The 19,864-nt window shown below is 37.8% G+C and overlaps 1 protein-coding gene across 9 annotated transcripts in view; it reads right to left on the bottom strand.

Moving 5' to 3' along the window:
• PCNX1 (pecanex 1) overlaps positions 1-19,864 on the bottom strand; it is a 92,159-nt gene that overhangs the window by 9,124 nt on the left and 63,171 nt on the right. For 8 of the 9 annotated variants that reach the window (XM_037395982.1, XM_037395980.1, XM_037395984.1 and 5 more), the window contains 15 exons: positions 19,003-19,153; positions 16,946-17,087; positions 15,341-15,518; positions 14,844-14,952; positions 14,103-14,232; positions 12,949-13,007; positions 12,022-12,237; positions 11,185-11,438; positions 9,969-10,199; positions 8,517-8,617; positions 7,053-7,203; positions 5,088-5,318; positions 4,431-4,705; positions 2,447-2,688; positions 934-1,370 (listed from right to left, as the gene is read on the bottom strand). In XM_037395982.1, the coding sequence (XP_037251879.1) occupies positions 934-1,370; positions 2,447-2,688; positions 4,431-4,705; positions 5,088-5,318; positions 7,053-7,203; positions 8,517-8,617; positions 9,969-10,199; positions 11,185-11,438; positions 12,022-12,237; positions 12,949-13,007; positions 14,103-14,232; positions 14,844-14,952; positions 15,341-15,518; positions 16,946-17,087; positions 19,003-19,153 (2,907 nt within the window). The remainder of the gene's footprint in view (positions 1-933; positions 1,371-2,446; positions 2,689-4,430; positions 4,706-5,087; positions 5,319-7,052; positions 7,204-8,516; positions 8,618-9,968; positions 10,200-11,184; positions 11,439-12,021; positions 12,238-12,948; positions 13,008-14,102; positions 14,233-14,843; positions 14,953-15,340; positions 15,519-16,945; positions 17,088-19,002; positions 19,154-19,864) is intronic. The other variant, XM_037395987.1, reaches the window with a different exon arrangement.

Below are 19,864 nucleotides of genomic sequence, written 5' to 3' on the forward strand. Positions count from 1 at the left end.
TGAGACCCACTTGTGTTTTTAAGTAAACTGGCGTTTCCACAGGGGCAGCAGGAGAAAACTCCTGAAAACTTCTTCCTATTTAAGGACAGAGAGAGCCACGTAATGTCCACTATCCAAGGGCACAGGCCAACTTCGCCTGTATCCTCCTCACACAGAGGAACTAAACAGTTTCATAAGAGGGCCCTTGCCTGCAGACAAAAGCTATTAAGCACAGAACTGCAAAATGGATTTGTTAACTCTTGCCCACTATGATGCAGTTTACTAAGGATTACTCTAAAATGACATATACCAGAAATGAAATCATGTTTGTTATGATCTATCCTATTACATAGATTTCTTGAAGTTTCCCACTAATATACTGCCAAACACATGTACGTGGGGCTAATAAAAGCTAGAAGAGCAAGAACACAAATTTCTGGATTTTGACAAAATGAGTAAGGCTGCCATGATTAAGTTAATCAATGCTGTACTGTTTGCTGCTCAGTAAACCCAGACTTGTGGCAATAACCAAAGAATACATTCATATGAAAATGGATAAATACATATAAAAATTAAAGTGAGTAATTTTTAAACTTACTTTTGTGGAAAGTCTACGTGGTTTAAAAGAAAAAAGCTAGCTGTTTTCTGGCCTGCAAATTAAGCTGTTTAGCTTCACGTGTTGCAATGAACAAAGGCAAAATTAAGTATGAAGTGGAAACGAGTTTAGCTGACATTCTCTAAGCTGCACTACAGCAAAACAGATAACTAATGTGAACAGGGACATTAAGCACGCAGAAAAGCTGGTTGTCCAGAAACCTTCTCCTCATATTAATTCCCCAAGTGTAACTGCACAATGGTTGTATACTGAGACACAGTGGTTTCAACAACATACAAGGCAACGCTAACAAAAGCATGTGGAAGCATAAGTTGAACTCGTTCTTCTGGACTATTCACCTGGATTCTGTAAATAACGTCATCCTTTTTGGCTTGCATTTGATTTGCAGGGCTTGCATTACCACCTGACTGAGTTTCAGTCGCATTACTCCCTCCTTCTGTCCCTAGAAAGCCCACAAGGGCATGCTGTTTACAGGCTGGGATGCTTTGGCTGGAGCTGCTAGAAGAGGGCAGTCCATGCTGCGCGCTGACCCCAGTCTGGCCAGTAGGTTCCATTTGGTTCACCATAGATAGGCGGGATTGGATGGATGATGGGAGGTTACGAAGGGATATCTGACTGGTGGAAGAGCGCCGACAAGGCACAAAGCCTGTTGTGGATGTGCGAAGAGATGAATGACGACTGCCGTAGCAATAAGATGAATGGCTAGCTACTGAGGCACGGGCAGGGGAATGTCTGACAAGGCTTGACTGCACAGAGTGAGAGCTGTGACTTGTGCCTAAAAGTAAAAGATACACAATCAGGAGAGTTCGATAAAGCCTCCCACACACATTAAATTGCCGACACGCAACTGTTTTATCTCTTGGATACAAAACTGATAAGTCTAGTCAACAACATCTGAAACAGCTGTATTGCATAAGATCTGTTGCATTTCATATAGCAGAGCATTCAAAGACATTCCATTCATCTTATCTAGGAATTTCATATTTTGTTCAATCCACAATCCATGCAAGACAAGTAGCTTGAAAAATGCTGTAGCCTTGCTCTTGCCACATTAACAACTTGTCTCTTAATATTAACGCTTCAGTTTCCCATACAGGCATTAAAGCAGGTAGAGATGTCCATGTTCCAAAATGCTAAATATTCTTTCTTAATATACTTGACTGCATGTTCAAAGATTGAATCAGAAAGTTTCTTAGAACAAAAGCTGTTTTTAAACAAGTTCAGAAAAACTTAATAGAAAAACTAATTCCTGTTTTCCACTTTAAGAGTTTATGAGCACTTGTGTCATTGCTTTTCCTGTACTAAGTACTTGCAGGTACCTCTCCACAGCTGATAAACCTAATTATGTTGTGTAAAAAAAGTTCATTCAACTACATACAATTTTATATTCTTTGTGAGTAAAGGCAGTGTTTGGAAAGCTTTTTCTCAGCTTTACTGTTTATCACCTCCTAAGTACAGATCGCTACGGACTCTTGGATAGGATTCAGCCAAAGTACTACGGAAATAGAGAAGCTATTCCACTGTATAAATCTGAAATATCAAGACATTCACAAAAAATGACAAGTTTATCATTTGCAGACAATATGACAGAAACAAGAAGATCCAGTCTGGAGAGATGCATTATAAAAAGTTATTTAACCTATTTTGCCAGCACAACTATAACCTTATTGCTCAAATCCCTGCGAACCTTGCATTGCATAAAACAGCACTGTAGTTTAAGACAAATACAGTAGTTAACACTACATAATCAAGTCACTTTTGTTTGCTTTTCCTTTTAACTTAGGCCTGATCCAAAGTGGCTATAGGATTATACTTGTACAAAATTGTTGCTTTGTTGTATTTTAACTTTACCCAGAGTGGAGGGATGAGTTGGTGGATGAGCTGCAGGAAGAGCTGTCGGATGAGCTGCAACAGGAGGATGCTGTACTGCTCCAGGTCCCTGCCCTGTAGTTGCATTCCCTCCTCCTTGCGACACGCTGCTCTGCGACTCATTGATAGTTGCATTGTTACTTGTGCAAGAAGCTCCACCTCCAACATCTGAATCTTCAATATTTCCACCACTATTGCAGCCAGCTCCGCAGCCTTTCCTTAGTCTGGTAACAAAATGCAATTGACACATGAAGTCAGGATTCTAAGAAATGCCTTATGATGACAGCAAAAGGCTTTACTCAGCCCAGTCCACAGCATTCCCTAAAATCAGATAAAACTTGACTATTTTCTCAGAATATGCTCTGCAAACACAAATGCTGTTTTCTAAGAGATTGCGCTTTTCTTCATGACACCTATTCAAGTAACATTTATGGTAAGTCAAATGCTCATATAAAACAGTTTTTGAAAAATTATGCCACCTCTAAGTACAATTAAAATGATAAAATTCTAAGTATAAAATGCTGGTAGAACATCCTGGTTATTTTGCAACAATTTAGTAAAATTTATACTCCTTAACACCCCAGTCAAGTGTATTCTTATGCTGCAGAATCTTTATCTATACAGATGACCAGCAAAAGGATGTTTGTTGGGGTTTTTTTGTTTGTTCAGTTTTGGTTTTTTTAATGTATTTTCTTGTTACCTTCAGTAATGTATTCACAGTTGTTTGAAGCACCTATTGCAATTATTTGAATCACATATTCTTGTGTGAATTTTGAATATTCAGACAGTAGGTTTGCCAATATTTTCCAGTGTATGTAACTACATACAGGCTTTTCACCACATTCTTTGCATTAATAAGCTTCAGATAGATACAAAACCCAGAACACTACTCCTCCCTTCAACTCCGATTTTTTATTATTTTTTCCTTCTGTCACACTCAAATACACTGAGTATTCCTTTCTAATTTCATTTGCCCTCGAAATCCAGAATCCGGAAACATATACAGCTTGGATCCAAATACCGTTCTGTGTCACACCTTCGCCCTTCTTTCCACTTTCACTTCCTCTCCATGTGCTGGACAAGCACATGACAACAGAAGACCAACACCACAGACTACAGTAAGCGTGACATTCTGGGGTGAAGCAGCACTTTCTGCTTTGATGTGCTGTAGATGTCCAAGTGTAAACGTAACCATCAGAACAGCTACAGGACTGTTTCAACTACAGCACCAGCTCCTGTAACCGGCAAGAACTGGGATGCACTTTTTGAAATACCACATACAGCTGCCACTACCGCTTTTGGGGCCACAGTCATAAGGGGCCAGATGTGCAGCAAAAGTTCTCGTGGCCTATAAAATACAGCACAGCCAGAGTTTGTACTGGGTGACCAAGGGGTCATGTGGAAGAGGGAGGATTGTATTATTATTACTCCAGTTACTTGTTCTAGCTCTGACATACAGGGTATTTATAAACACTCACGAAATTCTGAACAGCTAAAGCCTGCGTTATGCTCTGTATGAGCATACCTTAACAACATTAATATCGGCACTTGCATGCTAAATATTTGCCAGACAGAATTGCAACCAAATAATCCTGATTCTGTGAAGATGGTATTATAGACTGCAAAAAGTGATGGTACTGAAAAAAAATAATACAAAAGTTGCCTTGTCTTTCATTATCAGACACAAAGTAAGAACTAAAGTCATAGTTCTTGCACCTAGACTTTGTTCTGTTTTTTCTGAGCTCTCATTTACATAGGTTTTAGCATATTACTTATATGCCTTGAAGATTAATCCTGTACCAAAGCAGTTGCCATATGCTACAGATGCACCTGAAATAACAATATATGAGCCGTGACTTTCATGTGACTGAATACTATAAATTATGCTGTGTTGGGTATGTATGAGACTAGTTAATGGAATCAGAGCATGAACGCACACTAACGAGAACTCATTTCCTCAGCTCACCTGTGCCATGTAGACACTATGAAGTTTCTGATGTTTCCTAAGCTGATAGCTCCCCCAAGAATCTCCTTCAGCTGTTCATGACTATCTGAGTAGGAAGTAGTCAAAGGTGAGACGTAGATTGGGTATCCAATTGGCTGGTCACAAGAGGAGTTGATCATGTTCCTCAGAGCTTGCTTTGCATTTTGGATACTTCCTCTTTCTGGATTACGATTACGCAGGAAGACAAGCTCTTGCTGTTGTCCTGCCCACAGGCCACGCACACACTCCTTATTCACCTGCAAAGGCCAAGTAGAAAGGCTGCGTCAAACAGTGAGTGTGTGATGACTGCTTTGCTATACCTGGGCCTTCACAAGTGTATGTAATAATTGCACTGCAGAACTGCAAGCATTCTTAGTCACTTCTTCTAAAGGCTGAACTTATGGACACAGGCTGCAACCGTGAGAATAAAGCAAATCTAAGAATGGAATGAGGAGTAAAGTATTTTAAGTAAGGAACCGATGGTCTGATTAAATACTTCCACTATATGAGAAGCAGCAGCCCTAGCAATAACAGATCAGTGACAAAAATATAGTGATTTGAGTTGAAGTAGCAGTTTGGTATAGTTATTAAAATAAACCACAACACACTATCACATTGTGAAATGTGCACAAAGCTTACCTTAATGACCCTGAAACTGAGATACCGCTTATTCAGCATAATGATTTTATATTCATTGGTGCCATCATCCATCACGTGACGCAGAGCAAGGAGGGAGGGAGAATTGGAAAGAACTGCACTCCGCCAAGCAGGGTCCCCTTCATGTGCTATAACTAGATTTTCTTCATGGGTTGTTATGGCTTCGTAAAGGACAGAAGGATCATCATATTCATCCGGAGAAGTGAAGTGATCCTGTGTCCAAGAACACATGGTTCAGTAAGATATGATTAACATTTCTGATTTTTACACACAGTTACGCCTAACATTTCACACTTCAAACTCCTGAAAGGTTCAGCACATTATGCAAAAACTAGACATAAAAAAATATTAGATACAGACTAAAGAATACTGTTAAAGATGACCTCTTTTCAAACAGAATAGTTCTGTTTGCTTGTGTTTGATGCTTCTTTTAACCTAAACAAAAGAATTGGAAAGACCTGCTTATTATTGAGTCAAGTAAATTTCTGGTTGAGTATTACACTAAACTTGTATTTATACTGCCTGCAGAAGCATCTTAGTTTTAGCTTCTTTGCTTATTCACAAGTCTCCAACTGTAGAAAGCACTTAAGTAAAGCACTGATTATTCACTGAGACTGCATCACATAACAAAGCGATAAGAAGAAAGCCAGTAAGGTTTATCTGTATTTCCTATTAAAAAGGTCACATTAATACTCGATAACAGACTATTTCAGCATCAGATAACTATCACACAGCTTACATTACTACCAGTCAAACACAAAATTTGCAAGTTCAATTCAGTATAAGGTCACACTACTTCCTGATTAAAAAAGGGATAGTGGTTAATAGCTAAATTTCTAATGCTGGCTGAAGCCTGGATATGCTACTGCACTGCAAGTGAATATAAATCACCTTTTATAGATTAATATAATCACATTCAGATTTTTTCTGTTGTTAGAGATATTTGTATTTTTCTCATTTTTCATTCTCTGACTTAATTCAAGCCCATTCTGCACAGTATACCCAAATATACTGAGAACACTTGAGAACTGCTGAAGTGGTACTTCTACTGGTTTCAACAATCACTTTGTAATTATTCTACTTCACTACATGTACTCCTAACATACACATTCTGCTAAATCCAGGGAGTTTGTGTTACACAAAAGAGCTGATTCAGTCACTGCTACCTTTGGGGGACTTCTAGATTCTGTAATGAAGGCAAAAAAAGAAACTATTATTAAAAAAGTACAACTAAAGATCTGCCTACTTAATACGATTTTCAAGCAATCTGTTTTTCTAGAGTTCCAACACTTTCCCGCCCTTCACAGAGTGCTTATCACTCAGCACATGCTTTTTCGTACTTGCTGAACTTAGTTAATAAGACACACCAGTCAGAATTTGAGATTGCTCATCTTTACCCTCAAGTTCACTATGAAGACCAACCCCAATTTTAGCTTCTAGAAAATCAACCTTCTCATTCTCACGTGAAACCTTACTGATGGGATCAATGAGCAATGCCAAAGTGTCTGTCATTACAACACTTCAAAGCTAAAACAACAAGAAAAACCGCTCCCATTGGAAAAGAGAGCTGTACAGCTTCAAATGGCATGATAACCTTTTAAGCCAATTACAAACATGTGAGGAGGGGAAAGGAAGGGAAAATATTAAGAGAGGCTGTTCATAAGGGAATTACTTCTAGATGGGTATGAAACAGGGTTCTCTGATCTACAATTGATGTAACTGTCAAGCTCTGAGCATAAACTGCATTCCCTTCTCCTCTACATAACTTTCCATGCAAGTTACAAGAAAATAAAGGATAATACAGGATATTCCCTCATTTTCAGCTGTCCACATCAATCACGTGCCGTTTTGTGCTCTTCCTTTTTCTTTCTCCCAGGCACTTATTTTTAAATAACAAATGCACAGAAATAAGGGGGACTGGACACATCTTCCTGTGTAATCTCGCACCTGATGTAGCTTAAGTGACATCCGTATTCCAGGAACCACTACTTTCCTCAGCAACTCCATGTCAGCAAAGATCCATTCATCTCTAATTGAAGATATACGGAAGTCACCCTTAAATAGGGCATGCAGGCCATACAGGAAGGATTCCAGATTACTGTTGATGGGGGAAAGGCGGGGGGCGGGCGGAGAGGGAAGAGAGAAAAAAAGGAGGGGGGGGGGGGGGAGAGCAGGAAAACAGCCCAAATATTAACAGAAATACAAACATATCCACAATTATCATCATCATTGGTATTTTCTGCTTGTCAAGTTGTAGAGAAAGTAACATAATTCTTCTCTATAAAGATAGCTTACAAGATAATACAGGGAGAAAAGAACATATGAGTAAGGACATGTGTGTCAGCAAAGCCTGGACACTAGATGTCTATGTGCACTGCACAGGTAATGAAGAAACCATATGTGCAGCAGACTATTTACACAGACTAAATTAACCAGGAGCATTGTGAGGAATGCCTGACTACATTCTGAAGTTTTTTTAAAGAGAAAATGTTTCAGGCAATGTAACAGCACAACGGACCAGTTAAGGAAGGTACGTAGCTTCAGTTGTGCGGAATAAAAAACTTGACAACTTCCTCATGCTTAAAAGGCATTGTTTCTTTTACTAAGCTAAGGTAAGAGTGAAAAATCAGATATGCTCTGATCACTCTTGCAACTGCACATCTGGCAAGACCTTAAGGGGGCAATTAGCTGGTACTTAGAAGAATTAGTCAGTTTCCCTGAAAGCCAAGTAGGACAGGTTTTACAGTCAGCACCCAGATGACCGATAGCTTCCACATCAAATTAGGCTTCTTTTTATTTATTTATTTTTTTAAAAACCATCACCTTGTGATTTCCTGAAAAAAAACCCAATATTTTACATTGGCTTTCTGAAGTAAGTTGAGGCTGTCAGCCTGCAAGAAAGAAGTTGCCATATGATGACAAGAGTTGAGCTGAAGAAGATCTGTACGCAACTGCTTGCCACAGACTCCATTAGACTGTGAAACCCATCACAGTGGTCTGGCCTAACTTCCATCAAGACGTGTGTGTTCTTCATTTTAAGAATCTGTCCTCTTCTTCCCCCTGTTTCCATATAGGACACATACTTGGAGCAGGAGATGAAGCTTACTTTTAGAACTAAACCAGTTCTTGGGTTTTTTGATCAGTTATAACTGGTCCTTACTCACACCAGAATTCTCACCTTGCATTAGTTCAATAAAACAAAATGCTCAGAATGAAGTTCTCCCTCATTTCCTGTTGTTTGGTTACATTTCCCTAGCTGTTATAATGAAGACAAGTTACATAGCATATCTACATTTAAGGAAAGATGACATTAAATATCTGTTTCTTTTATGAAGAGGCACTCATCTAACACCTAACCTAGGAACCCAGAGAGATTTTGAGGAAGGGAAGCTCATCACAACATCTCATTACCTAGACATATGATGTGAAGCTGTTCCCAACGCTCTCCGCCCCAGAACACACAGTCCGTAACACAATGTCACCAGGGGTGACTCTTTACTTGAATCCAGTGGCTTGTAATAACAAACAAACAAAAAAATAAAAGTCAGGTGAATGGAGCAAAGAAATTGCCACAGAAATCCCATTCTGCCAGAAGGAGTAACAAGACCCAAACATACAAAAGTACGTAAACTCAAGCATGTGTATGTATGTACCACACCAGTTACTTTTTCTCAGACTTTCCATAGGAATTATTTTTAAAAGTTTTGCAAGTACATAGAATACTTGTAGAGGCAGACACATGCATACTATACTTGAAGTAAGACAAACTGTAAGCTAAACAGATGTATGCGATGTTCCTCATCCATACTGTGTATCTTTCATTCAAACAGTTAATTAGCAAAATTATGAGGTTAAAACAAAAATATTTTCAGCAAACAAAGTGGATTCTCCACTTCCTGGTTACGAGTATATAATTCTCAGTTAACTGAAAACTTCCCTGGACTATAGCTTTATTCGGGGGTGGGGGGAGGAAATCACCCTCTGCTCACAGCCAGTAGTAGCTGTACAGGATATACAATGCCCTAGATAACAGCATCATTCATTCAAGTGATTAAACCCAATTCTCAATATCTACACAAAATATTTCACAAGATTGTGACTTCGAGAGAAACAATTTTCTTTGGCTGTGTGTCACTTCACTGCAAAATACTTTACATCTTACTCCTGTTAAAATGGTCTTTTAATTGATCTATTACCTCCAAATTGAAACCGAATTCTGAAGTCTCAGAAACTTCATTAAAAACAAATTCCAATTACATTTCTGTCTCTCTAATAGACACATACAGGGCTTTTTTGTACACAGTAAGTCAAGGCTTTCCCCTACAAACATACTAATGTTTCTATTTAAAAAGGTAGAAGGCCTTGGAGAAGGGATGAATGTTTAAATATAGGATGATCTTTTTCCAAGCCAACAATTCCAGTGGTCCAAAGGAATAGAGTAGTATGACCACTAAGAAAGAAGTAGTCAAGGCTTAAAAGCCGACAACAGGTATTTGTTTTGGGGTTTTTTTTTGATTAAGTTAGGGCTGATTTGTAAGCCCTGGCATCTAAGCACAAAACTTCAATTCTATAAACACACCCTTCTGTATGTAGATACGTATCTGACTAAGATTCTACTGATTCATTTAGGCCAGTAAATGAAAATTGATTACTAAACAGGTTAGATCATACACTACTTACAGAATTTGTTTAAATTCACATCTCAGGAGCAGAAGATCAAAAGCAGTAACTAAAAAATATTTCAGTTACAAATCTATTTTAGAAATCAGTATTAAACCAGCCTGTAAGGCAAACCAACAGGGAGAAAAAAAAAATGAGGCCATCCTAGAATGGTAAACTGCTTTCCTCACATGTCCTCCTTACCTTTTCTCTGCGAGAACAGCAATATTCTATCCAGTTCAAATAGATCATACAGAAACTCTCTCTTGAGATCCCTGCTAGACGATGGTCATAATCCTCATCGATATTGGGGTTAAATGTTGGGTCTACATCAACATAATTGCGGTCTGTGCACAACCGCAGTCCTTCCTGCATCGTCTCATTTGCCAACCATTCCTCTAGCTTGGGGGATGTTGTGACATAATAGATGATTCCCTGAAACAGCAGTAGTTAAAGGTATGAGTCAGTATTGCAACAAGTCAGCAATCTCACTTGTTTGTATTCATTTGCATTATTTTCCTGGTAATGTAGGAAACTGATATACAGTACCATTTATTTAGCTCACAGATGCAAAACATTTGCACAGAACACATACGTGGGTTTGTATACATGCATATTTTTCAAAAACTGTCAAGATTTCTGAAGTATGTACTGCAGGAATAAGGAAAAGAAAAAAGGATAAGACAGAGCTCACTAATTTTTCAAAACCCAAACAAATACATAGAAATTTTTATCTAGTTAACATGGAGGCTTAGATATTGAGTTTCTAAAGAATTAAAATGCTAGATAAAAGACAAGACAGTTTAACACCCCTGTGTTCGGGGGAGCACAACAACTTGCACATGTGTGTGAATAAGTATCTTGAAAGTATTTCAACCTGGAAGTTTTCAGCTGTCTAAAAGAGGGTTATGAAACTTACGAAGCTTATGAAAGATCCCAATTACGAAACTGATGTATCTGAAGGGTTCCAAGGCCTAGAGTCCTCTTACAACTACAGGGGAGGGTTTGAAGGCTTTTTTCTTTATTATTTTATTTAAAAACAAAGATAGGTTTGGACAGCTTTTAAAAGACTGAAGCAGCTTGGCTTTCTCCTAAAGAAACACAGTTTATTTAACTTTTCATTTACAACACAGCTATTGCATCTGGGTAAAAGCTTCCAAACTTCTACTCCAGCTTCAGCAGGAAGGTGTCCCCTCTCTGTTCTCAACTACAGGGTCATTGTCCTGCTCATGCACCAGAGTATCAAGTATCCATCAGTACAGCAAACTGCCCTTTGTTGACAAGGGTGTTCATACATCTATAGTATATACCACATTCTATGATCCTTGCATGAAAGACATTAGAAGTTCAAGGCATTAAGCAGTTCCCAGATGTAATCCAGCCTACCTCCCCCCAAGGACTGTACTGATCTGAATCATACCTTCACATAGTAAGTGGTGAGAATTTTACGGAGATCAAAGACTTGAAGCATGGAAGCTGCACTGTTGTCAGTGATGCTGTAACCCTCCAGAACATACTTTGTCACAAGCACTTCCCAAGCCAGCCAACGCTGCCCAAAGGCAGCATTAAAGGAAAGCATGTGAGGAAGGTGGCCTGGTTCACAGCAACAAAAACCTTCATCTTCCTCTACACCTTCAGTGATGGCCTCTACTTCTCGTTGCTGGCAATAAGTTCCTTAGTAGAAAACGGAGGAAAGAGTTGGACACTTTTTACAATTGCTTTAACGTTATCTTATGTTTAAGTGTTTAGAACCCAACCCATCTTCAATTACATTTCTGTAACACCAAGTGAACAATCTGCCAATGAACACAGAAGATTTGGATAACTTAATTCAGCGGTCCTCAAACTACGGCCCGCGGGCTGGATACAGCCCCCCAGCGTCCTCAATCCGGCCCCTGGTATTTACAGAACCCCCCTGCCGGGGGCTGGGGGGGAAACCAAGCAGCCACAGATGGCTGCCTGCCACTGCATCCACGCGCCGGCCCCCTGGCTTAATTTATTATTGAAGATCACGTTTTAGTTACGTGTCTCTTAAGAATCAATTATGGTAGCCATGTTGCACTAAAATGGGAAGAAAGACTTGGCATGAACCCTGCTAGAGCAAGCTAGTTTTCCTCACAAGTGACATGGGCATAAAGAGGCCCTGTGGCCCATTTTCAAAGCAATTTTCAGGATGGAACTGAAAAAAACCTTAAAAGTTTCTAAAGCAGAAGTCCACTTTTTAGTAGAGACAGTTAAGGAAGTATAACATACTCACCTCTGAATTCAAGCCCTCTCAGCTGGAAGGTGACCAAGCCATTTCCTATCTCTATAAGGTGTACTAGTGCATTGAGGTAGTCAGAGGCTAGGATGAAGCAGTCCCCAGTACTATAGTTTCCCCACCGACCCAAAAGCAAGTCACCACACAGGCTGTGCTGAAGGGAACGGGTTAAATGTTCATAGAAGATTGAATTCAGGTTGTTATCATCTGAACCTGCAGAAGATTGGATTTGGATTATTATCTGAACCCACAGAAAATCATCAAGCTTGAATGTCAATTATCATTTCACATTAAATCCTACAATTTTTTTTAACAGCAACATTGTTTCAAGGTCATGCTCCATGCCCCACACCCTCTTTTTTTTTAAGGGACAACTATTCCAAATGAGTGGTAAGTGACATTTAGTATTTTCAACCAGTTTTTTTTTTCCTTCTTAGTCACTCCTTCATTTTCCAAAATATTCCCTCAGTTCCACTCACACATCTCCAATGAATGTATTCCACGTAATGACGCACAAAACCAAATGAGCACAGAAGCATCTCAGTAATGACTGTTGTACTGATCTCATCACCATGACATTGAGACACCTTCAAAGAGCATTTGGCTTTTTTCAATTACTTAAGAGTAAGAAGCAAAACAGCTTAATGCATACTCCAATTATAAAGTAGTAAAGCAGGCACACACAAAGGTAAGGGGGAAAACAAAAAAGCTTATAGGAGAGACTAAAGAATAAAGCAGGAGATTATGGAGGAGAAAACACTAGACAGAACAACAGGAATGCCGGAGAAGATCAGAGGGCAAACTGATCATAAATTCTACAAAAATCCTGTGAAAGCCATTTACATTTGAAAAAGAAAGCACTATCTATCCAAACTCTTCCCCTCCAAAAAAAGAAACCATTAAAATCAGACTAAGGAAAGCTACCTGGATTTCGATCCAGCTGCGAAGCCAGTCTTGTATTTGAATGATCCACACGCTTTGTGCTGAAAATAAAATAAAGCATACTTCATACAATGTATTACTGTAAGAAAATTGAAGGGAAGGAACTACTAACAGAATAAACATTGTAAAAAAAAATAATCACAGTGAAATAGTTTCATAAAGTTACTTTAAACTTATTTTATATGCAAATGTGCTGTTCTTCTCATACATAAAAGTATTTCCTGTCTGTAACAGCACTATAATCCAATATCTAATAAAGTTTGTCCATAGAATGACCTTTACCTTTAGATGTAAGCATATACATTTTTGATAGATACCATAAAACTTTGTCACAAGTAAACTTAAAACCAATTACATCAGCACAGCTAACGTTCCAGTAGACTTTACTGAAAGGGCAATTTTCAGAAAAGTATTATTTCATTGGCTAAAGTTACAACTTTAACTCTTTAATGTAAGATTTGGAACATTGTATTTAAACTGTCCAAGTGTTAGAAGGAAAAAACAGCAATCAAGTAGTGAAATGAAAAATTAATTCTCCAGAAATACCAGAACTATCTGTGCTGTTTATCTAACATTTTACTGGTCTGATACTCCATCAGCAACAGCAGACTTCAGACAAATAAATGACAGAAAGGTAGTAAAAGATTTTTCATGTTGGATTATACCGGTCCCACCCTGATAAAAAAAGATTTACTTTAAATATTTTTGTATTGAGGTTAGCCAGTTTTAACTGTGACAGGATATGGAGCAATAATGAACACAGGTCAAATATAGTTATAAACTGCCCCCTCAAAACCTTTCTGTGTATCAATTCACTTTCTGATTAAAATTGCACATTACAATATCATAATTTTTATATTCAAAACAATTACCAGAATGGCATAGCTCTAAGTAGAAATTACTTACAAAGATAAAGCAAATGTTGCTAGTTTAAAAACCAGCTGCTACAGTATTTCAGAAACAAGTTCACTGAAAACTTGCAGTGCTAGTTTTCTCTGGGGAAAAAAATAGCAGCACTTGCAGAAAAAAAAAACCCCAACAACTAAACATACAACAAAAAAACCAAACCAGCACATCTAGCCATAGCTACATTATTAAAAACAAAGGACAAACTTTCAAGGTCTTATTTCACCTACTTGTAATCTCTTTCCCAGAATTTGACAGGCCTGGCATACGAAGTGATGAATATTGCACTTCCCAGAAAAGGATTCAGTGGAGTAGAGAAGAAAGCTGACACAGCTGCTTGGACAAACAACATTGCAGAATCTGTATGATAACTGCATTAAGGAAAACAAAGAAACAACTGCTTTTTCTTCAAGCTTCTGTGATAGTACCCAAAATAGACAGCAACACCAGTTAAGAGCAAAACAAGAGCTCAAAGAATTTTTATGCAAAGTATCTTTACAGTTACCTCCAGCAATAAGGAGATTATTTTTGTTTTTAAAAACAGAAGTGAGTGAAAATTTGGCACTAGACATGGTGGTCATTCGCTTTCTCAAATTTCTACAGAGAATACTAACTCAATGGTCCATTCAAACTAGCCTACAGAAGCTTAAAATGCAAAAACTCAAGAACTAAAATCACAGTGACAGTTGAAAAAAAGGGAATGACTGTCAGAAGAAAAGCTGTGTCATTTTCAGAATTAAGTAACTCCTGCTCTATGATTCTTATGTCAGGATTCTATTCTTACCCTATCTGATACTGTACAATTAATAGCACTGTAGCAAGGCAGAGAGTGTGCAGTTTTTCATAAATACTCACTAGACAAACCTGTTTGTTCAGTAGATTCAGCCCATAATACATAATCCATTATAATGCAACATTCAGAAGTTATAAATACATGACTTCAGGAAAAAGTCTGCATTTTCAAAGGATACGTGGCACAGCAAAGGGCTGGGCAAAAGCATGGAAGGCAGATCCCCATGTGATCTGCCAAGGAGCAATGTAGGTATACACAAACCTCAATTTATAAAAGAGTTCCCAAAGCTACAGGAAGTAAAAGAAGAAAAATTTAGTGATTTGTCAGAATCAACATGTTTTGCAGTACACAAATATCCCGAGGGATTTACTGGTCACCAGAGTTCTTACTGGTCTAACAGAAGCCTTGAGACTTACAAAAAGGATGCAACAATGAAGCAAGTAACATAATATGCATTTCCTTGCTCTGCTAACAGAAACTCAAGATGCTTAGCAAGTTACGTGTGCTTTCTCAAGCAAACATAACTGCTTCGGGAAGGATAAGTCTTAGCTGTCTTATAGCTTATTGATTACAGTACCAATAGGATCGATGATCTGCAAGATTACCTATCAGTCTAGGACTATCTGTTTTCCTTTTTGGATGACCTGAAATACCTAGAAATAGAGTTAAAGTTACCTTGCTGAAGAGTATGGACATGAAGAAGAGATCTAGCAGCATGGTCTCAGTAAAACTTTTGTAATCAAAAGTAAAGAAGAGCACTGTGAAAATAACAGTGACATACTGGCACGTTGGGCTACTGAATGATGAACGCAGTAACTTCAAGCCAGCTATGGTGATCATTAAAGCACCCAACCTGTACAAGAAATTCACACAAAACAGTTACTTATCTGCTGTCCAAAAGGGGTTTAAAGATCACCTAAATTGTTGCTGTCATGCAATGCCAATCTCTTCAAATGTAGGGTTTAGATTTGGATTTGTTTTTAGAGTTGGGCAGGGTGTGTATGTGTTTTTGTTTGGTGGTGGTTATTTTTTTTGTTTGTTTGTTTTTTAAAGACTACTTCAGATTTCAAATTTTTTTAAAGGTTACTATCCAGGTCTTTCCATCAGTATTCTCAAGCCAATCAGTGTTCAAGAATTAGCACTATTTGCAAGAGTCTTGCTAACAAAAATTAAAAAAAATATGAAATATCCTTGTACTCTGAACAGAAGAAACCTGGTTTTTAATTTAGGTTACGAACACTGAGATGCTAGAAGTGCTCTGGATTCATCAGCAAGAGGATGTTAATAAACGTTGCATTATCATTATTTCCTGCATGACTATACTGCTCTAGCTTATACTGGGGGAACCACAACTTCATGATAAACTTACAGTGATATTCTTTTTCAGAAATAATAAGTGACAGATTAAAGGGTTGTAAAAATAACGTTAAAGTAGTGTAACAGCAATATTCCTCCCAAAGGTCTTGTAATGACAAGCATAATAAACCCAAAAGCAAGAACTTACTAGATCCAGGGATTATTAAACTTCAAAAAAACCAAACCCATAGCCCAAAAAATCCAAACCACACCCCCAAATAAATATTGAAACAAAATGAAATATGTATTTTCTCTACAGCCCTTCTGCTCTAAATCAACAGAACTTCAAATCACAGAAAGCCACCTAGTCGCTGTTCTTGAAGGCAAAAAATGAAGGGCCTATTGCTGAACTCATTTGCTGAGACAGATACACCGCTCAAAGGATTATAACTAAGGCTGAATTTAAGAGGCAATGTGCAATTCCATCTGGATACAGATTATACTTGGGGGCGGGAAAGCCTAGGGAATTCCTTAATGAGAGCAGAAAGCTGCAGAGGGGTTGCAAGCTGGCACACCAACTCAGGGCATATTACACAAGACTTAAATTTACACCTGACAAAATACCAGAACATACTGTCACTATTTTGACCTTGCAGGCCAGATAATCACATTATAGGCTCTGAAGATCAACAAGGAAATTCTGGTATCACATTACTAGATAATTCTGCAAACTGCAGTCTTTATAATATATGCTATGAATTGAATGATTTATCTCCACGGGGGTTCCTAGTTAACACTGCAATACTCATTCAGTTTAAGTCAAAATGACTTTGTTCTGTAAGAGCTTTCAAATAAGGAAAAAACTTTATTCCTCGCCTTAGTTTTAAGGCAATGGCAATAACTGTCTTCCCAACAAGGCCAGAACTATTTAATTTCCCACTACAGCAGATATACTCGGATTACTTGATAGACTTTTCTACTTACTCAGTATCCAGTTTCTTTGGACTAGCAATATTCTTAGCGCTGCTACTAAGCTCATTGAGGACTATCAGTGGATAGATAACATTCTTCTCTACAAAAAGGAGCCAAATGTGAAGTTTCTCAAACCACATAACATGTGCAGCATCTATCAAGATATGATAAGAAGAAATAATCAGATTGCACTGTCACATCAAATGCAGTTAACAGAATAAGTCTTGATCAAAGTAATGTGTGGAGCCAAATACTAACTGTACTCTCATAATAGACTTTCATGGTTTTATTTAACTGAAATAAAGAGAAGCTCTTTCTAAGCAACTGTTGGTAGCCCCAATAGTTTTTGCACTGATACACATCTATATAAAACATATTACAATACGACAGTTTGCAAGCCATTTGCTTACTGCATGTAGCAGGAAACAAATTGGCTTGCCACCTCATCAGTAATTTCAGCACCGATACTGATGAAGCTGTTTGACATAACACGTTTTACCTCATGCAAAATAATGTTTTCCAACTATATTCAAACTGAAAGATTTCTGGTTTATGACTCTACAATACAGAACAGCATACATAGCCTGTCAACATAAACGTCTGAGACTTAAGAACTTTTCACACTTCTACAATGACGACAAAATACATAATAGGATTGAAGTTTCAAAATAATACAAATGAGAATAATGAGAAAATTTTACAAGGCAGCACAGATACAGCTGGAAGAACCTATCTCAAAGGTTATGTTAAACGTTGCTGCATACATAATGGGTTAGAGGAATATTTGAAAGAGCCTAGAAAAAGGCCCACACCTCTTCATTGCTATGACTGACTGAATGAGCCCCAGCAAAATCTGGAGTTCCTTTTCTACAACAAAAGCCATAAGGACTCTTAGTCATTGACACGGCATGAATTCTCCTTAAGAAGTTACAAGGACCAAACTAGGAGAAACTACAAACTTACATTTAACATTACTGGGTATGACTTTCATCTTTCCTGATAATATTCCTACACATGGAAATGCTGAAGTCGGTAACCACAAAAGGTCACTGACTGTAGCTTCTCTAGTTATGCAGATTAAAAAAAAAATCTAAGGCATACAATTGCATTTTTCACTTCTTTCTCCAAATAGTGTTTGGCATCATATTGGAATTACTAATATTTATCCATCAGTATACCCAAACACTGAAAAAAAGCCCACAATGTAGACATCAGTGAAAACACCACACTGCATAACCACTACAAAGGTAGCAAGTTTGCAAATCAATTCTGATAGTTCTATGCTCCTGAAAGCAGCAGAATGCTCACTTCCTTTCCGTTACCGTCTTACCTTGAAAACTGAAGAGACAAAACAAAATAGCTTCAGTTGTTTCCAAGACATTTTTGATAGAAATTTCTTAAGCTTGCTGTTAACAATAAAAATGTTACAATAGTGGAGACCCCACAATCTACTGCTGTATTTATTCATACTGGAAAACTGATCAGCAGTATAACTAACCACGTATTTTCTGCAGCCTCCAGGGAAAGATTTCATGGAAATTTAGACTTCAACACAAAGTGCAAGTGAACGTCTATGCAGATCAATTAGCAAAACTGGTTCCTTAGTGTGTTTTTCCATCAGCAGGCTGCTTGCACTGCCTTCTGTTGTTGAAACATGTCAACACTACCATTAAGACTCAAATCCATGCCAGGATGGAATCTCTGACAGTATTCAACATACCTAATCCTCTAATACATTTGAAAACTCCTATCTTGAAGAAATAGCTAGTGAAACACACTCTACCTTCATAAAAAAATTATGATGGCAATCATTTGCAACTTAAGATTTTGAAGACTGTTTTAACGGAACTGCTCTGAGAGAATGTTACCATCACTAGTTAAGAGATACATAACATGTCGTGGAATCAAAGCATGAGGAACCAAAAAACTAAGACTCTTCTAAATTAGATGTCATTAAATACTCCATTTAATAATGAATAATACAGAAAAGAGGTTAAGCATATCAATGGGTAACACAAGTTGGTCAGCAACTACAGCAAATTGAAGAAAGTGCCATGAATTATACTTACTTCGGACTTCAAACTGATAATATTCCTTGGTTTTCAGCAGCGGGTGAGAAAAGCAATGCCAAGGAAGTTGCTTTCGGAGTTGAGGCAGAACATAATGGGTCACAAAGCCTACCGTACCCACCAATGCATAGAGAACATAACTTAAAATAGGCTAAAAAGAAGAGTTGAAGAAATTAAGGTTTGTGTTTTATAAACAAAATAATCACTAATAATGCAATGCCTTTTCCATAATTTAGGCAAGTACTCCTGTAATAGTAAGCTGTCAATTTTTTCACGAGAAGCTTTACTACCAACTTTAAGATCAAACAAGAAATGCCTGTGAGAGAATAAATCATCTATTTCTAATAATTTTTCACTAAGTTGAAAAGTATTTTAAAGTAGAAATAGTACACCAATCTTTCTTCGTAGTCCATTGCTTCTGACCCACCTGTATTTTATAAATTATGAAACTATTATCCTCTAAAGGCCGAGTCTAATTTAGATTTTCATCCCCTGGATAAAAGGGGGTATAAGCATAAGGAAAAACTAATCATTAATCTTATATTCTGTTGAGAAGTAGGTGGATCAGAAGCCTACCACCAAGACCAAGCTCACAGAAGCCACAAAATACTACTAAATTAACATGCCATGAAGACTGGATTTCACAGTAAGACTTTTATACATTGAAAATTTCTCAAAAATTTCTAGGTATGTCATAGCAAAATTAGGATTGTATTACATTGTTATAAGCTCTTGATTCAGAAATTCTGTGAAGCCTAAGCCCATTGAACTATACAGCTGGTGAAGAGCATACTGCCAAGCTTCTCAAACTTGGGAGAAAGCAACATTCGAAAGCAGTGTTGAAGTCCAGCCATACAACAGA

Source organism: Falco rusticolus, chromosome 7 (assembly GCF_015220075.1).
Source record: "Falco rusticolus isolate bFalRus1 chromosome 7, bFalRus1.pri, whole genome shotgun sequence".
NCBI classification, from domain to species: domain Eukaryota; kingdom Metazoa; phylum Chordata; class Aves; order Falconiformes; family Falconidae; genus Falco; species Falco rusticolus.